The sequence below is a fragment of the Acartia tonsa genome, chromosome 5, assembly GCF_053477335.1.
Source record: "Acartia tonsa isolate MP-2025a chromosome 5, ASM5347733v1, whole genome shotgun sequence".
Classification (NCBI taxonomy): domain Eukaryota; kingdom Metazoa; phylum Arthropoda; class Copepoda; order Calanoida; family Acartiidae; genus Acartia; species Acartia tonsa.
The window spans coordinates 45,047,999-45,067,162 of NC_137264.1; the positions used below are offsets into that span (position 1 = coordinate 45,047,999).

General features: G+C 34.1%; 2 protein-coding genes across 27 annotated transcripts in view; both read left to right on the forward strand.

Annotated features, from left to right (window-relative positions):
• lap (phosphatidylinositol-binding clathrin assembly protein lap) overlaps positions 1-19,164 on the forward strand; it is a 329,664-nt gene that overhangs the window by 245,808 nt on the left and 64,692 nt on the right. The gene's annotated exons all lie outside the window — the stretch shown is intronic.
• The window catches only part of LOC145319620 (uncharacterized), a 55,314-nt gene that overhangs the window by 5,128 nt on the left and 31,022 nt on the right, over positions 1-19,164 (forward strand). Inside the window, exons 8-10 of the mRNA XM_080161882.1 lie at positions 262-357; positions 993-1,041; positions 3,417-3,500. Of these exons, the coding sequence (XP_080018008.1) occupies positions 262-357; positions 993-1,041; positions 3,417-3,500 (229 nt within the window). The remainder of the gene's footprint in view (positions 1-261; positions 358-992; positions 1,042-3,416; positions 3,501-19,164) is intronic.

Below are 19,164 nucleotides of genomic sequence, written 5' to 3' on the forward strand. Positions count from 1 at the left end.
ATAACTGTAAAATTTTTTAGGATTTGATGCTTCGCTAATAATATTGTTCATTGTTGTTCAAGAAATCATTAATTTGAAAGTCATATAAATATTATATTTAATTATATCATTCAAAATGGTTGTTGTCAAAAAAATTAAAAACCAGCAAGTTTTACAAGAATTAAGGGCTTTCTTGTAACGATTATAGAGTTGTGACGCTTCCTAAATCGTACCTAACTGAAATAGGAATAATCAATTGTAATATAAATATGTATATACAACAGTACAGAGAGAAATGGTAGAGGTTCTATCTCGAGTAACACCAGCAACAATATAAATAACAACAATAATGGACGCTCTCTTAACTCTACTTCTATGGTAAGAGGTGTTCTTGTTTTAAATCATATTATAATCATTGGTATAGGGAATGTTCACAAAAAAATTCAGCAGTATATAAATAATAGAAGCCTTTAAAAACATACCTACATTTAGAATCATAGAGTAGATTTAATACTAAAAATATTTTTATGAATCTAGCGTTTTGGATTTTTGTCCTATTTATCGGATACCAAAATTTTGCCTATTAGCTATATCAGTGGATATATTATACGTGGATATATTGACAGGGAAAAATTATTCGTCAATTTAGATTATTTATTGGACAGTTCAATCATCCAGTAGGAAGGATGGGGTAAAGGGGGTGGATGTGGGTATCGTTATTTAAGCCTGCTGTAAGTATCACTTTAATAAATCTGGTTCAACATCCTAGTAATTATAAATTGATTGTTTATTGTTATTTATCGCTTCGTTTTGTTTACCACGAGGGGCCAAAGGCTCGGCCTAACAAAACTGGTATTCAATTTATGGTTTTTATCTAGATATTCGTGGAAAGTTTTCTTTAATTCGATAATATAGATGATTTTTAGTATTTCTGAGAACCGGTTCTAATCCAGCGGATATTAATCGGTTTCATACTGCCATACTGGAAACCTTATTATTTTTTTTTATTATAGAGTAACCAATCCCAAACAGACAATGACAGTTCCAGACAAAAATCTACAGGTATTAATAATTCCAGACAAAAATCTACAGGTATTAATAATTCCAGACAAAAATCTACAGGTAATAATAATTCAAGACAAAAATCTACAGGTATTAATAGTTCCAGACAAAAATCTACTGGTATTAATAGTTCCAGACTAAAATCTACAGGTATTGATAATTCCAGACAAAAATCTACAGGTATCAATAATAGTTCCCGACAAAAATCTACAGGTATTAATAGTTCCAGACAAAAATCTACTGGTATTAATAGTTCCAGACAAAAAGCTACAGGTATTAATAGTTCCAGACTAAAATCTACTGGTATTAATAATTCCTATTTTTGGGGAGCGTACTACCAACTTCCTAAAAGAAATCTCCCCTGGAAAGAAATGACCCCCCCCCCCCACTTTTAACCTATTGCATACTACAATTGAATCTGGAGGGTCAACCGTCCCTCCCCCCCTCTCAAGGAACCCTAGTTGCCTAGCTGAATTAATAGAAAGAAACATAATACTTCTTAAAGGCGAAGCTACACTAAAAGTAATGGTGTTTTACTGCTCTACTATTTTGTAGTAATGATATTATTTGGTTTCATTATACAAGAGTGAGAGGGGACAATGAGCTGTTTACAACACTAGTATTCAAAGTTTCATAATAACGTTTTCTTATACGTTGGCTTCACAATTTTGGGGAATTTTGATTGGTTGATTCAAAGTTAAGTTTTCAAAAGTTTCGACCACTAACTTTGGTATATAGAATAGGTAATTTTGTGAAGATGATTAAAGTCCCTCTATAGATTATGACGTCATACGATAAAATAACCAATGAGAGGCCAGCATAAATTTTACCATTGGTCAATTACAGTGTATACTGGCCTCTCAATTGGCTATTCTTGCGTATGATGTCATTATCTGTGGAGGGACTTTTATCATCTTCTAATTTTGTGTAGCATTAATATGGATGAAAATTAATTTTTCGGTCATTGTCTAATCACTTTTGATACGTGCGCCAATATTCTTGATCAAATTTTCCTGATCAATTTTAGCAATTTCATCATTTGTGACAATTTGTTTTGTTAAGATTTGAATTATTAAAAATCACTGTTTTCAAAATTGTGTTGATATTTTTGTATTAAAAACTGGAATAGTTATTTCTCGCATCGTATTACTGTTATTTCCTCTGCAGTAGAACAAGTTATTCCATTAACATCAATAGTTTCATGAAAGTAATAGATTGTGTGTGTGTTTGTGTGTTGCGAAGGATACCACCAACCTCTGAACCGATATGGTTCTCCGCTTTTCAAAAGACCAGGGAAGGTTGATAACTTTTTCTATTTGTAAAAATAAAATTGAAAGTAGAGAGTTTGTATATATAAAAAAAAGCATGAATACAATTAACACTCTTTTTTCAAATGTCTTCGACTAAAACAGAGCTTTTGCATAAATCATGATCCCCTTAATCAGATATCATGTTTAACATAGCATGCTGGGAAACGTGAATATATAAATACAGACTGACGTACAAAAGAACTATTAATATACAATAGCTGCAATACTAAAATTATCAGACTTCAACAAAAAAAAATTTTGGTTAGGATTTATGGGTGTTGTCAACCTTGTATTTATGTCGTATTTATATGGGCCTTTTGAAGAATTAGGTCTTTTGTGGAAATAGGTCTTTTGTAATTAGGTCTTTTGTAGGATTAAGGCTTTTGTATGTTTAGGTTTTTTGTAGAATTAGGTCTTTTGTAGAATTATGACTTTTGTAGGTTTAGGTCTTTTTTAATTAGGTCTTTTGTAGGATTAGGACTTTTGTAGGTTTAGGTCTTTTGTAATTAGGTCTTTTGTAGGATTGGGACTTTTGTAGGTTTAGGTCTTTTGTAATTAGTACTTTTGTAATTTACGCCTTTTGTAGATTTAGGTCTTTTTAAGAATAGGCCTTTTGTAATATTAGGCCTTTTGTAATTTAGGTGTTTTGTAACATTTTTTTAGGTTAAGGTCTTTTGTAATTTACGCCGTTTGTAGAATTAGGTCTTTTGTAAGATTAGAGCTTTTGTAATTAGGTCCTTTGTAATTTACGCCTTTTGTAGAATAAGGTCTTTTGTAAGATTTGGGATTTGTAGGATTAGGCCTGTTTTAGTTTTAGGTCTTTTGTAATTTACGCCTTTTGTAGAATTAGGACTTTTGTAGGTTTAGGTCTTTTGTAACATTAGGCCTTTTTTAGGACATGGTCTTTTCTAGTTTTCGGTCTTTTGTAATTCAGGTCTTTTGTAATATTGGGGCTTTTATATGATTAGGTCTTTTGTAGGTTTTGGTGTTATGTAATTTAGCAACGCCAATTTTATAAAAGAAAAACCTTCCCATTAAAATAAATATAAAAATCTTTTTTTCTAGCAAATGGAAGCGGTATGATGGTTGAGCCGGACGAATATGAATTTGCCAATCCTTGTCCACCCAGTATGACACATGTTAGTATAGGTAATTACATCATTATTTACTTCAGGGGTCTAAAGTGACAAGACAATAGCAGATACATCCCCATTGATAATAGACAAAATTATCCTTTCCGTAGAATAAAATTAGTGGTTGAAACGTTAGGGCACCAAATGAACTAACCGATAAAGTTCAATACAAGTCCTCAGTTGTTAAGCCAACGAATGAGAAAATGTTTAGGGACCAGCGTAATAAACAGCCCAATATCCATTCCCTCTAAATGAGGCACACTACATGATTCTAATCGAAGGTTTCGCCAAATCCATGATTTAATTTTTTTCTTTAAAACCTTATATCTTCTAGGATCTTCCGAAGGATCTCGCTAACCGCTGAACCGATCGGGTTCTCCTTTACAGGGTAGTTTCTCATAGGTCCCGGGAAGGTTTATAATATTTTCTTGGGGGTAGGACACCCCCAACCCTCCCAAAAAATGAAAAATACCCCCCCAAAAAATTCGTTTTAAAACTAAAATTAAAATAGTGGGGTCGACTAACCCCCTCCCCCCAAAAAATACGAAAAATTAGGTTGATCAAACCTCTTGGGGCAGAGCCCCTATAGGCTAAGGGCTATATATAAAGCAAGTTTATTCTAATTAATTACAACATGAAACATTTAACGTTTGCCTTAGTTCTTACATTTTGCATTAAAAACTACATAAATAACAAGAACAAAAATGGTCATTAGTCGCAGACTCAAAGACTGCAGCTGCGATAAGCAGCCATTGTTTTGGGAAAAAATTTTAATCGGCTAACACACATGTGAACATCTTGCAGTTTGCTGTTTGTATTTTAACTCAAACTGCCATTTTGAATCAACTTGTTTTCTTTATTCCTCTTGCTTTTTTAAAGCCGAAGCTTTTCTAAAATTATGGTCTGCTCGTAATTTTTTTTGTTATTTTAGACATGATTTCTTTAACAGTTAAGTACGATTTAGGAAGCGTAGCAACTCTATAATCGTTACCAGAAAGTTCTTACGCCCATTAAAAAAATATGCCGATTTTTAGCTTTTTTTGACCACAACTTCAATATTCATCTTAATTTTGGAATACTGATTCCTAGGACAATATAGTACAATGTTATAAGCGAATCTTCTCTATAATCAAGTCAGTTTTTCAACAAATTTACCTACAATTTTTAGACTTATAAATTTAAATTCTACTTTTTCTATTCTGCCACACTAAAAGTTTCAATGTTTATTTGTTCTACTATTACAGAGCTCCGTCCGCTTTAATGGATGTTGTTATCCTTGTTTTAACATAAAGCTGCTGCCGCTGTTCAAGCGGGCTCCAACAAAAAGTCTGCCATAGTTCAATTGTTGACATAATTGTTGATAATTCCAGAAAATTATTGCACAAAGTTTTCATGAGAAATGTAATAAAATATTGTAAATAATATGCAGGATGGGAGGGGGCATTGGGCTGTTTATAGCATTGGTCCCCAAAGCTTCATAACAACGTTTTCTTATTCGTTGGCTTAAAAATTTCGGATACTTTTATTGAGTTTAGACTGGTTGGTTAATAAAGTGTCCTAATGTTTCAACATTCAAGTATAATCTACAGAAGTGGTAATTTTGTGTTTTATCATTGGGATGAACATCAATTTATCGGCCATTGTCTTATCCCTTTAGATCCCTGATACTATCAGCTCCATGTTGGGACAAAGATAGGTATTCATACATTAAATTTGATCATGTTCATGTTATGTTTGTGTGAATTTAATTGTAATTCAATAAACAAGCATAGACCTAACCTAAATTACTTGCAAGACAAGCAGAAAAAATATCATCATATTTTATTTATGATAAAAAATCACTTTTGGAAAAGAATGAATGGGAAAAAATGATTAGGTGTATTGAAAACTTGTGCTTTAGAGACAAATAACTTTAGTAGTTTTAAAAAGATCAGTTTATCACAAAAGTTCTAAATCCTTTGATTTTTAATAATTTTTTAAAGAAAAGAAATAAGTTTTTACTATAATTTATTTAATAGGTTTTAAAATTACATGTTATTCGTTGTTAATGATCCAATTTAAAGCAAGTATAGTTGTTCCAAGTAAAGAGGGAATATTCTAATTCTTTTGATGTCATAAAAGCTTTTGATTGCGTTTTCCCTGTTTGGTTTGATTACAATAGATGTAGGAGTGGATAATTGACGTATAAGAAGGTAGAGGTACACTTACAATTCTATAAGGAGATGAAAATATGAAATTTAAACAGCTATCAGAATGACGTCATAATAGGATATTGGACTATTCTAATATAACGTCATTCGGGATACTTCTGCACTAAATTTTTAATTTGTCATTATTTTTTTATAGGCTCTATAAAGAGCTTTGGGGTTAACAATTAAATCAAGTTGATGCACATTGATTTTTGTCCTACCTATAAATCCTTCTAAATCCATCATTGAATCAATTAGTTTTTTTTAACGCCCTTTAGCTGTAACATTTTATCCCTCTATATATCTGTTTCTATACCTTTATTGAGTGAATAAGTTTAGCATAGCAAGGCAATTAATCACTGTGGTAAATGTATGAAGTAGAAAGGTGTTTAACATTATTATAATATGTATATGCCTTGTGTTATTATTTATTGTGCTTTGTCTAACTTTTTAGGATAATGTTGTTCATATAATTTTTTTTTTTTAAATCATACTGTAGATAAAAAAAGGCTGCATTTGAGTTACAACCTCATAAGTAAAATGTTTCCGCTTAATAACATGTAAAATGTTCTAGATTTGATTGGGACACATTGTAGTTTGCAGAGTAACTGCAGTCCAGACAACTATAATTATGCATAAGAGTTTAATTTTCTAAAATAGAATTGAGGACATTAGAAATGGAAGAACTTTACTTTTAAAAAAAAATCAATAATCTAATTTTCTAGGGTTTAGATATGTATAAAACACTACTGGGCTATATAAGGAACCTCACTGTTAATGAAAGTCATATTGGTTGAGCGTTTATTAAGATCTTTCAGTACAGACAGACAGATAGATAAACAGGCATCCTATTATTTTTAAGAGCATATGGTTAATGATAACTTAGATTAATAATCTGTATACAACAAAAACTTCCAATAGGAAAAATGTTACATAGTAATATTCACACATAATTTAGGTTTTCAAAATAATAATTCTTTCAAAAGTGTTTTCTAACCAACTGCTCGTCACATATATGAGCACTTAATTGCACTAAAGTCCCTAAAGTTTCACAATAACGTTTTCTTAGACGTTGGCTTAATAACTTCGAAGACTTTTATCGAGTTTTGATTGATTGTTTCATGAATCATAAAGTTGAGTGTCCAAACGTTAAAACCACTAACTTTAATATAAAGAAGGCGAATTTTGTCTATCATCATGTGTGATGTACATTAATTTGTCGTCCTTTGTCTTATCCTTTTAGATCCCTGATTTAATTTAGACATTAATAATAGAAGAACTTGTTTTCTCGTATTCATTCGAATCCGGTCGATAGGAACCGGTTCTCATCAATACGAAAAAACTATGTCTAGCATCGTATTATATCCAGCTTTCTATGAATATAAAAATGTACAATTATAAGATTAAAACCAGTTTTTTAGCCCCGAGGTGCCGTTTATCGCCGTATATCCGCGGAAAGCCGTTTATAATACGATGAAAGAAATAACTATTAATTTGCCTCCTTTATTAAATCCTCTTTTATTTATCAAATATAGATTTTCAATCAATATTTGTCAGGGATCTAAAGGGATAAGACAATAGCTAACAAACTAATGTACATCTTCAATAATGATACACGATACACAAAGTTACTCCTTCTGTAGGTTACAATTACGGTTGTAACGTTTGGTCACTCAACTTAATGAACCAACCAATCAAAATTTAATAAGAGTCACCAAGGTTGTTAAGCCAACAAATAAAAAACATTATCATAATGTCCCCTCCCTCCCTAAATATTTATACTTATTTTTTAATTGGAAAATATAAAGAAATATTTTATGATTACATTTTAGAAGTTTGGTCAATAGTATTTTGTCAAAATTAGAATAGTAATATAATATTTTTGTTTTCAATTAAATTACATAGCTACCATTTTTTTTTTTTTTTTTTGAAATTTATCTGATTACTAGCGGCTACGCCCCTAGAGGCCTCTAGTGGCACTTTAAACGTTTTTTTTTATATTTAAATATGTCTATGTTGCGTTTCCCAGGTTCTAATTAATACCATAAAAACACCTAGGTTTTACCACTTTTATGGTAAAATTTTACCAGCCTATACGATTTAAAAGGTGGTAAAATTTTACCGTAACCGTGGTAAAAACACTTTTTGTGGTACTCTGTGACGCTTTTTACCAGCGATTTTTACCACAATTATCGGTAAAATTTTACCAGATTTCCGGTAAAATATTACCATTTTAGGACGCAAATTTATACCAGATTTTGACCAATTTTTACCACTTTTTTGGTAAAATTTACCGCAAATTTCTGTAAGATTTTACCGAAAAAGTGGTAAAACTGTTCAACACCTGGTAATATTTTTGCCCTAAATTGGTAAAATTTTACCAGAAATAGGGTAAATATGGTAAAAATTTACCAAAAATTGTGGTAAAAACGGGTGGTAAAAATCACGAGAAAGTGGTAAAAAACGACTGACCTTAATTATAGAAAAACATCGCTTGTACACAAATCGCAAAAATAAAAAAAAAATTGTTTTCATTTTTATCTTTATTGATTGAAACACTTAAACATATTTTTTTACATAATGATTTACATAGGTACGATAGCGCGCTACTATATAGGTATATATTCACAGAAATTTTCTTAATTAGTCTAATTCTAGACGTGGTTTAAATGACCAAATATTACATAGTTTTATTCAGATACTATAACTGCATGTTTAATCGGTTTAAGCTGAGAAATTAACACAAATTATACATAGGTTTTAAGCTGAGATCTGGATTCTAATTGTACTTTATACTAGAACATTTTTATACACAAGAAAAATATATTATGAAGTTACTTTCCATTATAAAATTTTCAAAAATTTGCTATAGGAATAGCGGTTTCAAATAATATTATATGAATATTCTCATCGTCAGAACAAAACTGTCAAAACTGTCATATAGATTAATGTACGTACAAATTAAAGGTGGTTAAACATATTTTTGACTCAAGATATCTTGATATATATCACTTTTTTATCACAAATAGTTTATATATGATCTGACTGGAAGGACTATTATACATCAGCTTACTTTTGCCCTTCTTTTCTTTCCTTTTGCCTCTTGTGAAAGAACACGCGGCAGTCAGCACACAAATAGGTGCATTCGATGAGTCTTGTGTTCGTTGGCAGCTCGCTTCGGGGACTGCGTCCATGGGCGCAGGTCTTGATTTTCCCCGGTGTTGATGTTCTTTTGCGCCTACTGAGTTTTGATGCTGGCGGGATTGTAGGAGGGGGTGGTTCAAACATCTCCTGCTCATCATCTGACACTCGATACACTGAAATTAAAATATTTTTTAAAATTATTTTTTTGTACAAAAAAATAGTTCAATTTTACAATAGTTTTTTTTTCTAGCCTAACCTAACCTAACCTAACCTAGTGTATTAATAGAAAGAGTAATATTTCTAGTTTTAGCCTAACCTAGCCTAGCCTAGCCTAGCCTAGCCTAGCCTAACCTAACCTAACCTAACCTAACCTAACCTAGTGTAATAATACAATGTATTACGGCATTTTCTTAGTGCCTAGTACAGAAATGTTTCACTATATGCTTTGGGCACAGTCGCTAGTATAAATATTGTACTATACCTGGGCTTTTTGGTCCTGGATTCTTTATGTTCTCATAAATGATATCAAAATCCGGTTGGTTTTCCATATCCCTGAAATTAAACAATCTATACTACAAAGTAAAACGATTTTTGTTTGTATGTAGCGAAGGATCTTGCTAACCGCTGAACCGATCGGGTTCTTCTCATAGGTACCGGCAAGGGAAGGGAGTGGCAAAAGAAACTTTAAGGATATACTTCATATTAGAGGGTTTAGCGTACAGAAAAATCATTTACAACACAGTCGCCAGGATAAAGTAGTAAAAACAATTTTTAAAAAATCTTACTTTGCTGGTGTTTCCATAACAGTGATTTCCTTAACCTCGTTCTCATCCGAATTTCCTGGAGAGCCAGCTGTTTTGTTCCTGAATTAAACAATATATATATAATAATCTATTTAAATTAAGTAGTCAACTTTTTGGTTCCACATTTACCCCTTCCACCTTACCCAGCTAGAGGCGTACTTGCTAGTACTTGCTTTTAATAAATAAAGGAACACGTTGAATTTGTCTTTACAGAAAAATCATTTACAACACTGTCGCCCGGATAAAGTATGAAAAAAGAATATTAAAAGAAATATCTTACTTTGCTTCTCCTTCCATAACAGTGATTTCCTTAACCTCGTTCTCATCCGGTTTTCCTGGAGAGCCAGCTGTTTTGTTCCTGAATTAAACAATATATATATAATAATCTATTTAAATTAAGTAGTCAACTTTTTGGTTCCACATTTACCCCTTCCACCTTACCCAGCTAGAGGCGTACTTGCTAGTACTCGCTTTTAATAAATAAAGGAACACGTTGAATTTGTCTTTACAGAAAAATCATTTACAACACTGTCGCCCGGATAAAGTATGAAAAAAGAATATTAAAAGAAATATCTTACTTTGCTTCTCCTTCCATAACAGAGTCTTGTCCGACCTTCTGGTCATCCTTTTGTGCCGGACATCTCTCGGATTGCTCCCTGAATTAAGCAATCATATTATAATTAAATAGTAAACTTTTTTTGGTCCACATTTACCCCTCCCACCTTACCCCTAGAGGCATACTTGCTAGTTTTGTAATATATAAAGGTGAATTTGTCTGTACCGAAAAATCATTTACAACACAGTCGCCCGGATAAAGTATGAAAAAAGAATATTAAAAGAAATATCTTACTTTGCTTCTCCTTCCATAACAGAGGCTTGTCCGACCTTCTGGTCATCCTTTTGTGCCGGACATCTTTCGGATTGCTCCCTGAATTAAGCAATCATATTATAATTAAATAGTAAACTTTTTTTGGTCCACATTTACCCCTCCCACCTTACCCCTAGAGGCATACTTGCTAGTTTTGTAATATATAAAGGTGAATTTGTCTGTACCGAAAAATCATTTACAACAGTCGCCCGGATAAAGTATGAAAAAAGAATATTAAAAGAAATATCTTACTTTGCTTCTCCTTCCATAACAGAGGCTTGTCCGACCTTCTGGTCATCCTTTTGTGCCGGACATCTTTCGGATTGCTCCCTGAATTAAGCAATCATATTATAATTAAATAGTAAACTTTTTTTGGTCCACATTTACCCCTCCCACCTTACCCCTAGAGGCATACTTGCTAGTTTTGTAATATATAAAGGTGAATTTGTCTGTACCGAAAAATCATTTACAACACAGTCGCCCGGATAAAGTATGAAAAAAGAATATTAAAAGAAATATCTTACTTTGCTTCTCCTTCCATAACAGAGGCTTGTCCGACCTTCTGGTCATCCTTTTGTGCCGGATATCTCTCGGATTGCTCCCTGAATTAAGCAATCATATTATAATTAAATAGTAAACTTTTTTTGGTCCACATTTACCCCTCCCACCTTACCCCTAGAGGCATACTTGCTAGTTTTGTAATATATAAAGGTGAATTTGTCTGTACCGAAAAATCATTTACAACACAGTCGCCCGGATTAAATAGAAAAAAAGAAGTGAAAAAAATTTCTTACTTTGTTTGTGTTACCAAACAAGCGATCTCCTCTTCCAAAGAAGCAATTTTTTGCTTTGCTGCCCCAAGGTCTTGTTTTAATTTCTGCATTGTCAAGCTTGGGAAACTATGCCATCCATCGTCGTCCCTGAAAAATAAAAAAAAATAATACTAAAGTAACAGGATGTCTGTGTTTATGTACCGAAGGATCTCGCTAACCACTGAACCGATCGGGTTCTTCTCATAGGTACCGGCAAGGGAAGGGAGTGGCAAAAGAAACTTTAAGAGATATACTTCATATTAGAGGGTTTAGCGTAGCTGCTAATTTGAAATATCAGGGGTGTATATCCTATATGGGATCCCCTGTTCAGGTGGTGGGGGGAAAATAACTAAAATATGTGTGGTAGGAGGTATTAAACCAAAAAATTTTAGTTCTTTCAATATTTCTCCATTTCCGTCCCTACTTGGTGAGATAAAAATAGGTGGGAAAAAAATACAAAATTTTGTACCACGGGAACAAAATAAATCTTGTGCGTAATGTACACCCCTGAATGAAACTATAATTATTCGCCATAACAATAATGTTTATCCTACTCTTTTCAATCCGGCTACTACCACCTTCCGAACAGAAATAGAATGGTAACAAAAATAAATAAACTTACGTAGTGCAATCCAAAGTTAGGTTCAAATCTTCTGTATCAGACGATTTAGGAGGGCTATCAGGCAGGTCAGGCAGCTCAGCAGGCAGCTCAGGCTCAGACACACTCATTTCGTTCTTCTCTTTTTCGCTATCACTGAAATATATAAATATATATTATATATCCCAGGTAATCGGACCTTTGCCCAAAGAAGTAATTACCAAAAAATATGTAATATGTATTTATGTAATTATGTTGTGATGGATTGTCGAATCCGATTCGATGAATGGTTACCAAAATATAGCTAGGGACGGACGGACGGACAGACAGACAGACAGACATCATTCTACTTCGTTTTATACATATTAAAATATTACTCACCCACTTGTGGTTTCCGGCTTCTGTTCTTCGTGCTGTTCGTCTCTCTCTAAGTCGGCTGCTGCGGCTGACATGTCGGACATTCTATATTAAATTTGAAAAGAAACAAATTATCACTGGTAATTAAATTTTCATGAATAAATGTCCAAAAAACTGACGTAGGGAATTTTAATATAATAGGGTCCAGCAAGATCACATATTGGTATATCTTATATTGTAAACAAGTATATAGACAAATTTCATTTACAAAAAGTTAATACAAATTTGAAACGTTCTCTTTTTTAATTACAGCACATAAACCTTACGGATTTTACCATGGAAATCTACCACCCTATTAATTAAAACATTCCCTACGATAACTGTTATATATAATATTTTTACAAAATTAAACAAATATATAAAATTAACAAAAGCTAATTGTGAATAGTTTTTTTCCTTAGTTTAGGGGGTAAACTACAACTGCTATATACTGAATTACAAAAAATGCGACAGATTATACAACAAAAAATTTTCAGTTTAAGCTCTTAACTTTAAGCTCATTAAACTTAATTGGTGGAAAGGGGTAGTTTCACAAAATGCATTTGAACTTAATTTTGTGAATTGCATATTTTTCTTTGTTAAGATGGTAAAAGTACGTGGTAGAAAATTTAACTTTCTTCAAATTTATGCCATATAAATAGAGTTTAAACACATTTAAACAGGTTAAAATATACGGTTCACTAAATTAACTTCAAATGCATTTTGGGAAACTACTCCTTTCTAGATATTATAAAAAAAAGTTTCAGATGAAACTTATGAAATATAAAAAAAATTACATATAAATATATATATACGTAAAGTCCTGGAATTATTGGGATTGACTGGGATCAGGTCTTCGTCTTGTTCTTCGTCTTGTTCTTCGTCTTGTTCTTCGTCTTGTACTTCGTTTTCAGATGTTTCTTCCGACGTATAATACTTGTTTCCATTCTGCGGTGCGCAGGGATGTATATTCTACATGGTTCGGATGTGTAATATTTTTTCCAATTCTGCGCAGGGATGTATATTTCATTAAATATAAATAGATGGAGGAAAGAAAAAAAGGTAATAATTAAGAAAACTGAAAACATTTGTAAATTTTAAAAATTTTTAGCCGTGGACAAACAATATTTCTTGTGCAGAATATACACCCCTTTCCCGAATCAATGTAGCTGCCAAAGATACTGTAATTGCTTATGTTCTGAGCACATTGTTGAGAACTTGCTCTCTGTGGTGGTCTGGAGCTTGATCTTTTCTTCTTCTCTAACTCAGCATCTTCAGGCCTATATCCCTGTTCCCACAATCTTTGCTGCTTCATGTTGGCCTTTACTCGTTTGTTGGCATCTCTTCTTGTCCGAGCCTCACCACGCTGGCCGAAATCGGGCAAATGTGTATTTGTTCTGTTCAACATTTGCTGCATCCTAATTTGGTTAGGTTGCTCACTGAGTTGACTATAACTACAACCTGGCTCTGGACTGAGTTGACTATAACTACAACCTGGTTCTGGGTTTACGTCTTCATCAGGATTTGATGTGCCTGCGCAACTTTCAGCATAATCCCGGCTTGAATTTTGTGCTCTGCTCGTGCTTGCTCTGCTCTGGTTTCTGTACAACACCGCATCAATTTGATTCCCAGATGGAAATGTTGTTTGTTTTCTGGGACGTTTAGGAACTTCTTTGGTAGGCTTTGGCTTTTGGGCCACTTTTGCTTTTGGCCTGCGTTCAACTTCTTCTTCTTCACTACTACTACTACTGCCAGTTCCAGTGTCTGGGTCTGATTGATGACCTTGATCTGTATCATCACTTTCTGGTGCTTCTTCTTTGATGTCAGAAATTAATTCACCTTCTTCTCCATCTTTTTTCCACGATGCTTTTTCTCCTACAAAGAAATAAAAAATGTTAAAGCAAATGTACATAATTGTAGCTTCAATATTATTTCCATACCTATATGAACATTAGTTACTATTAATCAGATTCAAATGAAAACAAGCAATATTTTTTACCCTATATTTATATGCCAATCAAAGATAAAAGGGGGAATTTTGCATTGGCAGTTGCTTTATAGGGGTACAATATGGAACTGTGAAGAAACGGCGTCGCCACCGCTGAGAACCGCCAATAAAAGCCCCAAAAAAATTTGGCTGGTTTTAGTTTTGGTTTCAAAAAGTGTCACTTTCGCCCACCCCCCCCCCCCCCCCATTTATTCCATTAAGACCTGTAACTTACCTACAATGTTGATGAGTTCTAAAATTTCCCTTTGGTTGTGTATAGAAACATTTGAGCCTACTGCAACAACCTCATAATGACCCAGGTGGTTTTCAATTATAATGGCAAGTTTGGGTAATATTATTCCACATGGATGTATCCGAATTTCCTTACTTGCTTTGCCGTCATTCTTGCCCTCAATGTCCTCAACCTCCAAAATTTCGTCACTCTCGTTTCTGTCATCTTCGTTATCCACCTCGAATGATGGTTCATTTGAGTCCAGCTGTAAACTTCTCTTGGTTTTTGCTTCGGCTTCCAATGCGGTTTGCCTTCGCTCCCGGTTCTTCTTTGGAATGATCGGCACATCATCTAAATAATTATTATAGTCATTATTTCAAATAGTATAAATGTTACCCACCCCCCCCCCCCCCCCCCTCCAAGAAAATAGCTTAAAATCACCGCAGGACCAATACACAGAAGAGTAGAATCCGATCCCCAGGACACAATTAATACCATAAAAAACCTAGTTTTTACCACTTTTATGGTAAAATTTTACCAGCCTATACGATTTAAAAGGTGGTAAAATTTTACCGTAACCTCGATCGATTCAGTGGTTACTGAGATCTTAAGCTTCTGACGGCCGGACAGACATTAAGCTACTTAGTATTATAGATAACAGCTGCGCCCATACAAATTTTAGCCTAAAACCCTGTCAGGGCCTGTACGAAGTTTCCCTTAAAACAAAATTAATGCACAGGGTTTTTATCTAAGACTACTTCTCAACTAAAATATTAATAAACTTAAATTTAGGTGATACAGTTCCTACGTTTTTCAAACTATAAATAACAATACCTTCGGCATCCTCATCATTCTCATCACTGCTGCTTTCCTCCACGACACTTGTTGCCTTTCCAGTCACCTGTCTCTCGTTACTGTTGCCTGTAAATAATTAATTTATACATTAATTTTATACGTTTCCAAACAAAAAGCAAACTGAAAACATTTTTTCCACCCCCCCCACCCCCCCTACTTGGTGAAAAAAAAATTTTAAAAGGAAATGTGTTGTAGGAGGGATAGAATAAATAAATCATAGAGTTCTTTAAATATTTTTCCATTTTCCCCCTACTTGGTGAAAAAAAACTAGGGGGGGGGGAAGAAAAATTTTAAAAAAATTAGTAGCAGAGGAAAAAAAATCTTGTGCAGTATATACACAATACGAGGAAAGATAAAATCATAAATAATAATTAATGTTCAACAAATATGTACCTGTGATTGAATTATTTCGTCCAGAAAATTCTTTCTGTCTTTGCAGTGGTGGCAAGTTTGGTGGTGGTTCATCATCTTCCATTGGCACTGTGTCATCAAGATTTTCCACATTTTGGGCCTCATCGTCTGTTTCACAAATAATTATCTTCTTCGACTTTTTCGAGCCCTTTCCTTTTCCATGCTTCTTCCTTTTGGAGCTTGTGATGTTTTCAAATAAATTTACAAAGGATTTATTATTTGACTGGCTGTTGACCATTGGATCATCATATAATCTACGTGGCTTTACTGGTTGCTTTACTGGTTCTGGAGTTACTGCTGGATTCTCCGCGGGTGGTATGCCAAACTCATTCCCAATCTGATCATCATTTGAATTCATTTCAATGTCGTCGCCTCTTTCATCAATTACAAGCTCACCATTGTTGCTTTCTTCATCAGCAATGTTTTCCATACCATTTTCTTCAACAGCATTGCCTTCAGCATCATTGTCTTCAACAGCATTGCCTCCACCATGATTGCCTTCACCATCATTGTCTTCACCATCAGTGGATTCATCAGCAGTGGAATCATCAGCAGTGGAATCATCAGCAGTGGATTCATCAGCAGTGGTGTTCATTCTTCCGATCTTTCTATTTCTGGAAATTACTGTTGCTTTCTCACTGGCATTGTGAATCTTTGTCTGTTCTTCACTCATTTCTGGTTTCAAATTTTGTGTGGCGTACGTATAATACATTACAGCTCTTGCTATAACCTTCTTATTACTATGGACTGTCTTGAAAAATTGCTTGGGGTTCTTTGCATTCCCAATGTCTGCATAATTCTTGATCTGATATGCAGTACTCGACCTGTCATTGTTTCTTTTCAAGTAAATCTGGTTCTTTCCTTGAACTTCGTGGGGTAAGCAACCCATTGAGTAGCCACCTAACATGTAGTAAAATTTCTTGTCTTCGGCTGTAACACCTGGTGTTGAAGTTGTGATTGTCTTCGGTTTAATATGCCGCTTAATTCTTTGTATCTCTGCAGGGGCCAGATACAATCCACACATCTCTAAGGCTGATCGTTTCTGTGGCTTTTCCTTCTTGTCTTTCTTGTCTTTCTTGCCTTTCTTCTTGCTTGTCTCCTTGCTTGGCTTGAGTTCAAAAACCTGTTCGAAATTGTAGAGGGGGGTTGACAATGCGCGTTCTTGTTTTCGCGTTACCAGCGCTCGAAATAACCTCCAGATGACAGGATCATCATTATCAATCATATAATCTTCGGCTCTCTTCATATTTTCACAAAAACCATTCGCGTCCTTGGTAAAAGTGTGTTCGAAATTGCGCTTGAACCTAGATAAAAAAAGGGTTTATATCAAAACAGTCTCAATATATAACATATATCAAGAAAAGATGAACTAAAAGTCTTGCCACATAAAAAAATACATGGTACAAAATTGAAATTCTTTGAAACATATGCCATAGAAATGTAGTTTAACAATTTAACAAGAATACAATATGCAGTTAACATTTCGTGAAACTACTTTTTTAACTAAAGAACATTGAAATGCATTTTGTGAAACTACCACTTTCACATTTAATAGACGCGGAATAGATGCGATAAATAATTGAATTACCTACAAGCTTGTACGTGGTTCCTCACTAGAAAAAGGTCGCTTGTAGACACATAGGTTCCTGTTCTCCACAAATTTGGTGGGATAGCTTCATGTAGGTACGTGTGGTTAAGCACTAACTTACAATGATCCAAGAAACGTTCCACTGAAATAATAATGAAATTTTGAATTAACTATGCATAGGTACATGTTTATTATTGTACCAGGGGTGTATATTCTGCACAAGATTTATTTTCACAAATAAAATATATATATAAAAAGATTATTGTACATGGTCACCTGCTAGCAAGAATAGGAATGCCCCTTTTATTTGGTTTATTTCCCTTGCCCCCACCTCCCTTCTCCCTGTTTTACACGTTTTCTCATCATGTCAAATTTACAAAATAATATTTACTTACCAGTTTCGTCATCAATAAGTTCCGGAGCAGTCCAAAAGGCAGCGGTGATGCGGGCGTCAAAGGTGAACTGCTCGAACACGACATATAGGAAGGTGATGGTGTCTCTGCATACTTTCAGTAAGGTTTGCCAGTCTTTATGCACTTTCAGTGGGTCATCGAAATTTTGGATGAAAAAGACAATTTCTTCTCTTCGCATATAACCATCTTTTTTCAAGGGGTCATGGTTCTGTATTCTTTCTTTGTAAAATTCTGGTGAGAAAATACGGTCCACGACAACATCCTGATTCTCACTAGGCCCTTTATTCGCCTCCTCCTCAAGTTGCTCATCCACATTGGTCAGTCTTCTTAGATCAGTCACCAAGGTTTCCACTATTTTTCCGGTTTTCTTCATTTCTGTTGTCAGCGTTACAGTATTTTCAGCCATATCTCTTGATACACTGTCTTGCAGGTCTTTGATGTCATTCTTTAGTAATTCATGGTTTGTCGACGATTTGTTTGCCAAGTTTCTGATGGACGCATTAATGGGCTCTATTTGATTTTTTATGTGTGAGGCGAAGTAAGTACGTAGCTGCTGAAATTGGTTCTGAATTTGGTTCATAACGGCCCCGGTCAACAAATCCTTAAAATTAAACATATTAAACCACATATTTTCAAGTCTTGGTATTTTAAAAACTACGTGGTAGAAAATAGGACTATCCACAAACAAGAGCAAGTGATCCTAAGCATCTTCCATCATTTTTGGACTTTGACAAACAAAAAAACTTGGTAAAATTTGACCAACTTTTTGGTAAAAATTGACAAGGTAAATTTTTAGGCTAAGTCCAGATTTTTGGACTTTGACCAAAAAATCAACTTGGTAAAATTTGACCAACTTCTTTGTAAAAATTTACAAGGTAAATTTTTATTGGTCAATGTTTACCAAAAATTTAGTCAAATCTTACAAGTTATTTTTTCCAGGCTAAGTCGATATATATCCTAAATAATTGTAATTTGTATCCTCTGGATGACAAAATGAAATAAAAATAATACCTCGCTTTCTTCCATCTCTACGGTTCTACCAGAAGGGGCAGATGATCCCTGGGGTCGTGATGACTGGGACTGGGGTCGTGATGATGTTGCAGGAGGAACTACAGCTCTCTCGGTCCGTTGACTCGCGGAGGGGGGCCGTGGCCGTGGAGATGGAGGTGGGGTAATCCTTATTGGAGATGTTGTGGTTCTAGTTGTGTTCTAAAAATAATATAGATAATTATTGTAAAGCATTACTTACCGAGGATTATAGTTTTAAACAACACCGGCATTATCCTGTTAGGAATTTTTTTCTTCTATTTTTTAAAACTTTACCCTCCCCCCCCCCTCTCCCGACAAAATGACTGTGTTAGGTTAGGCTAGGTTAAGTTATATG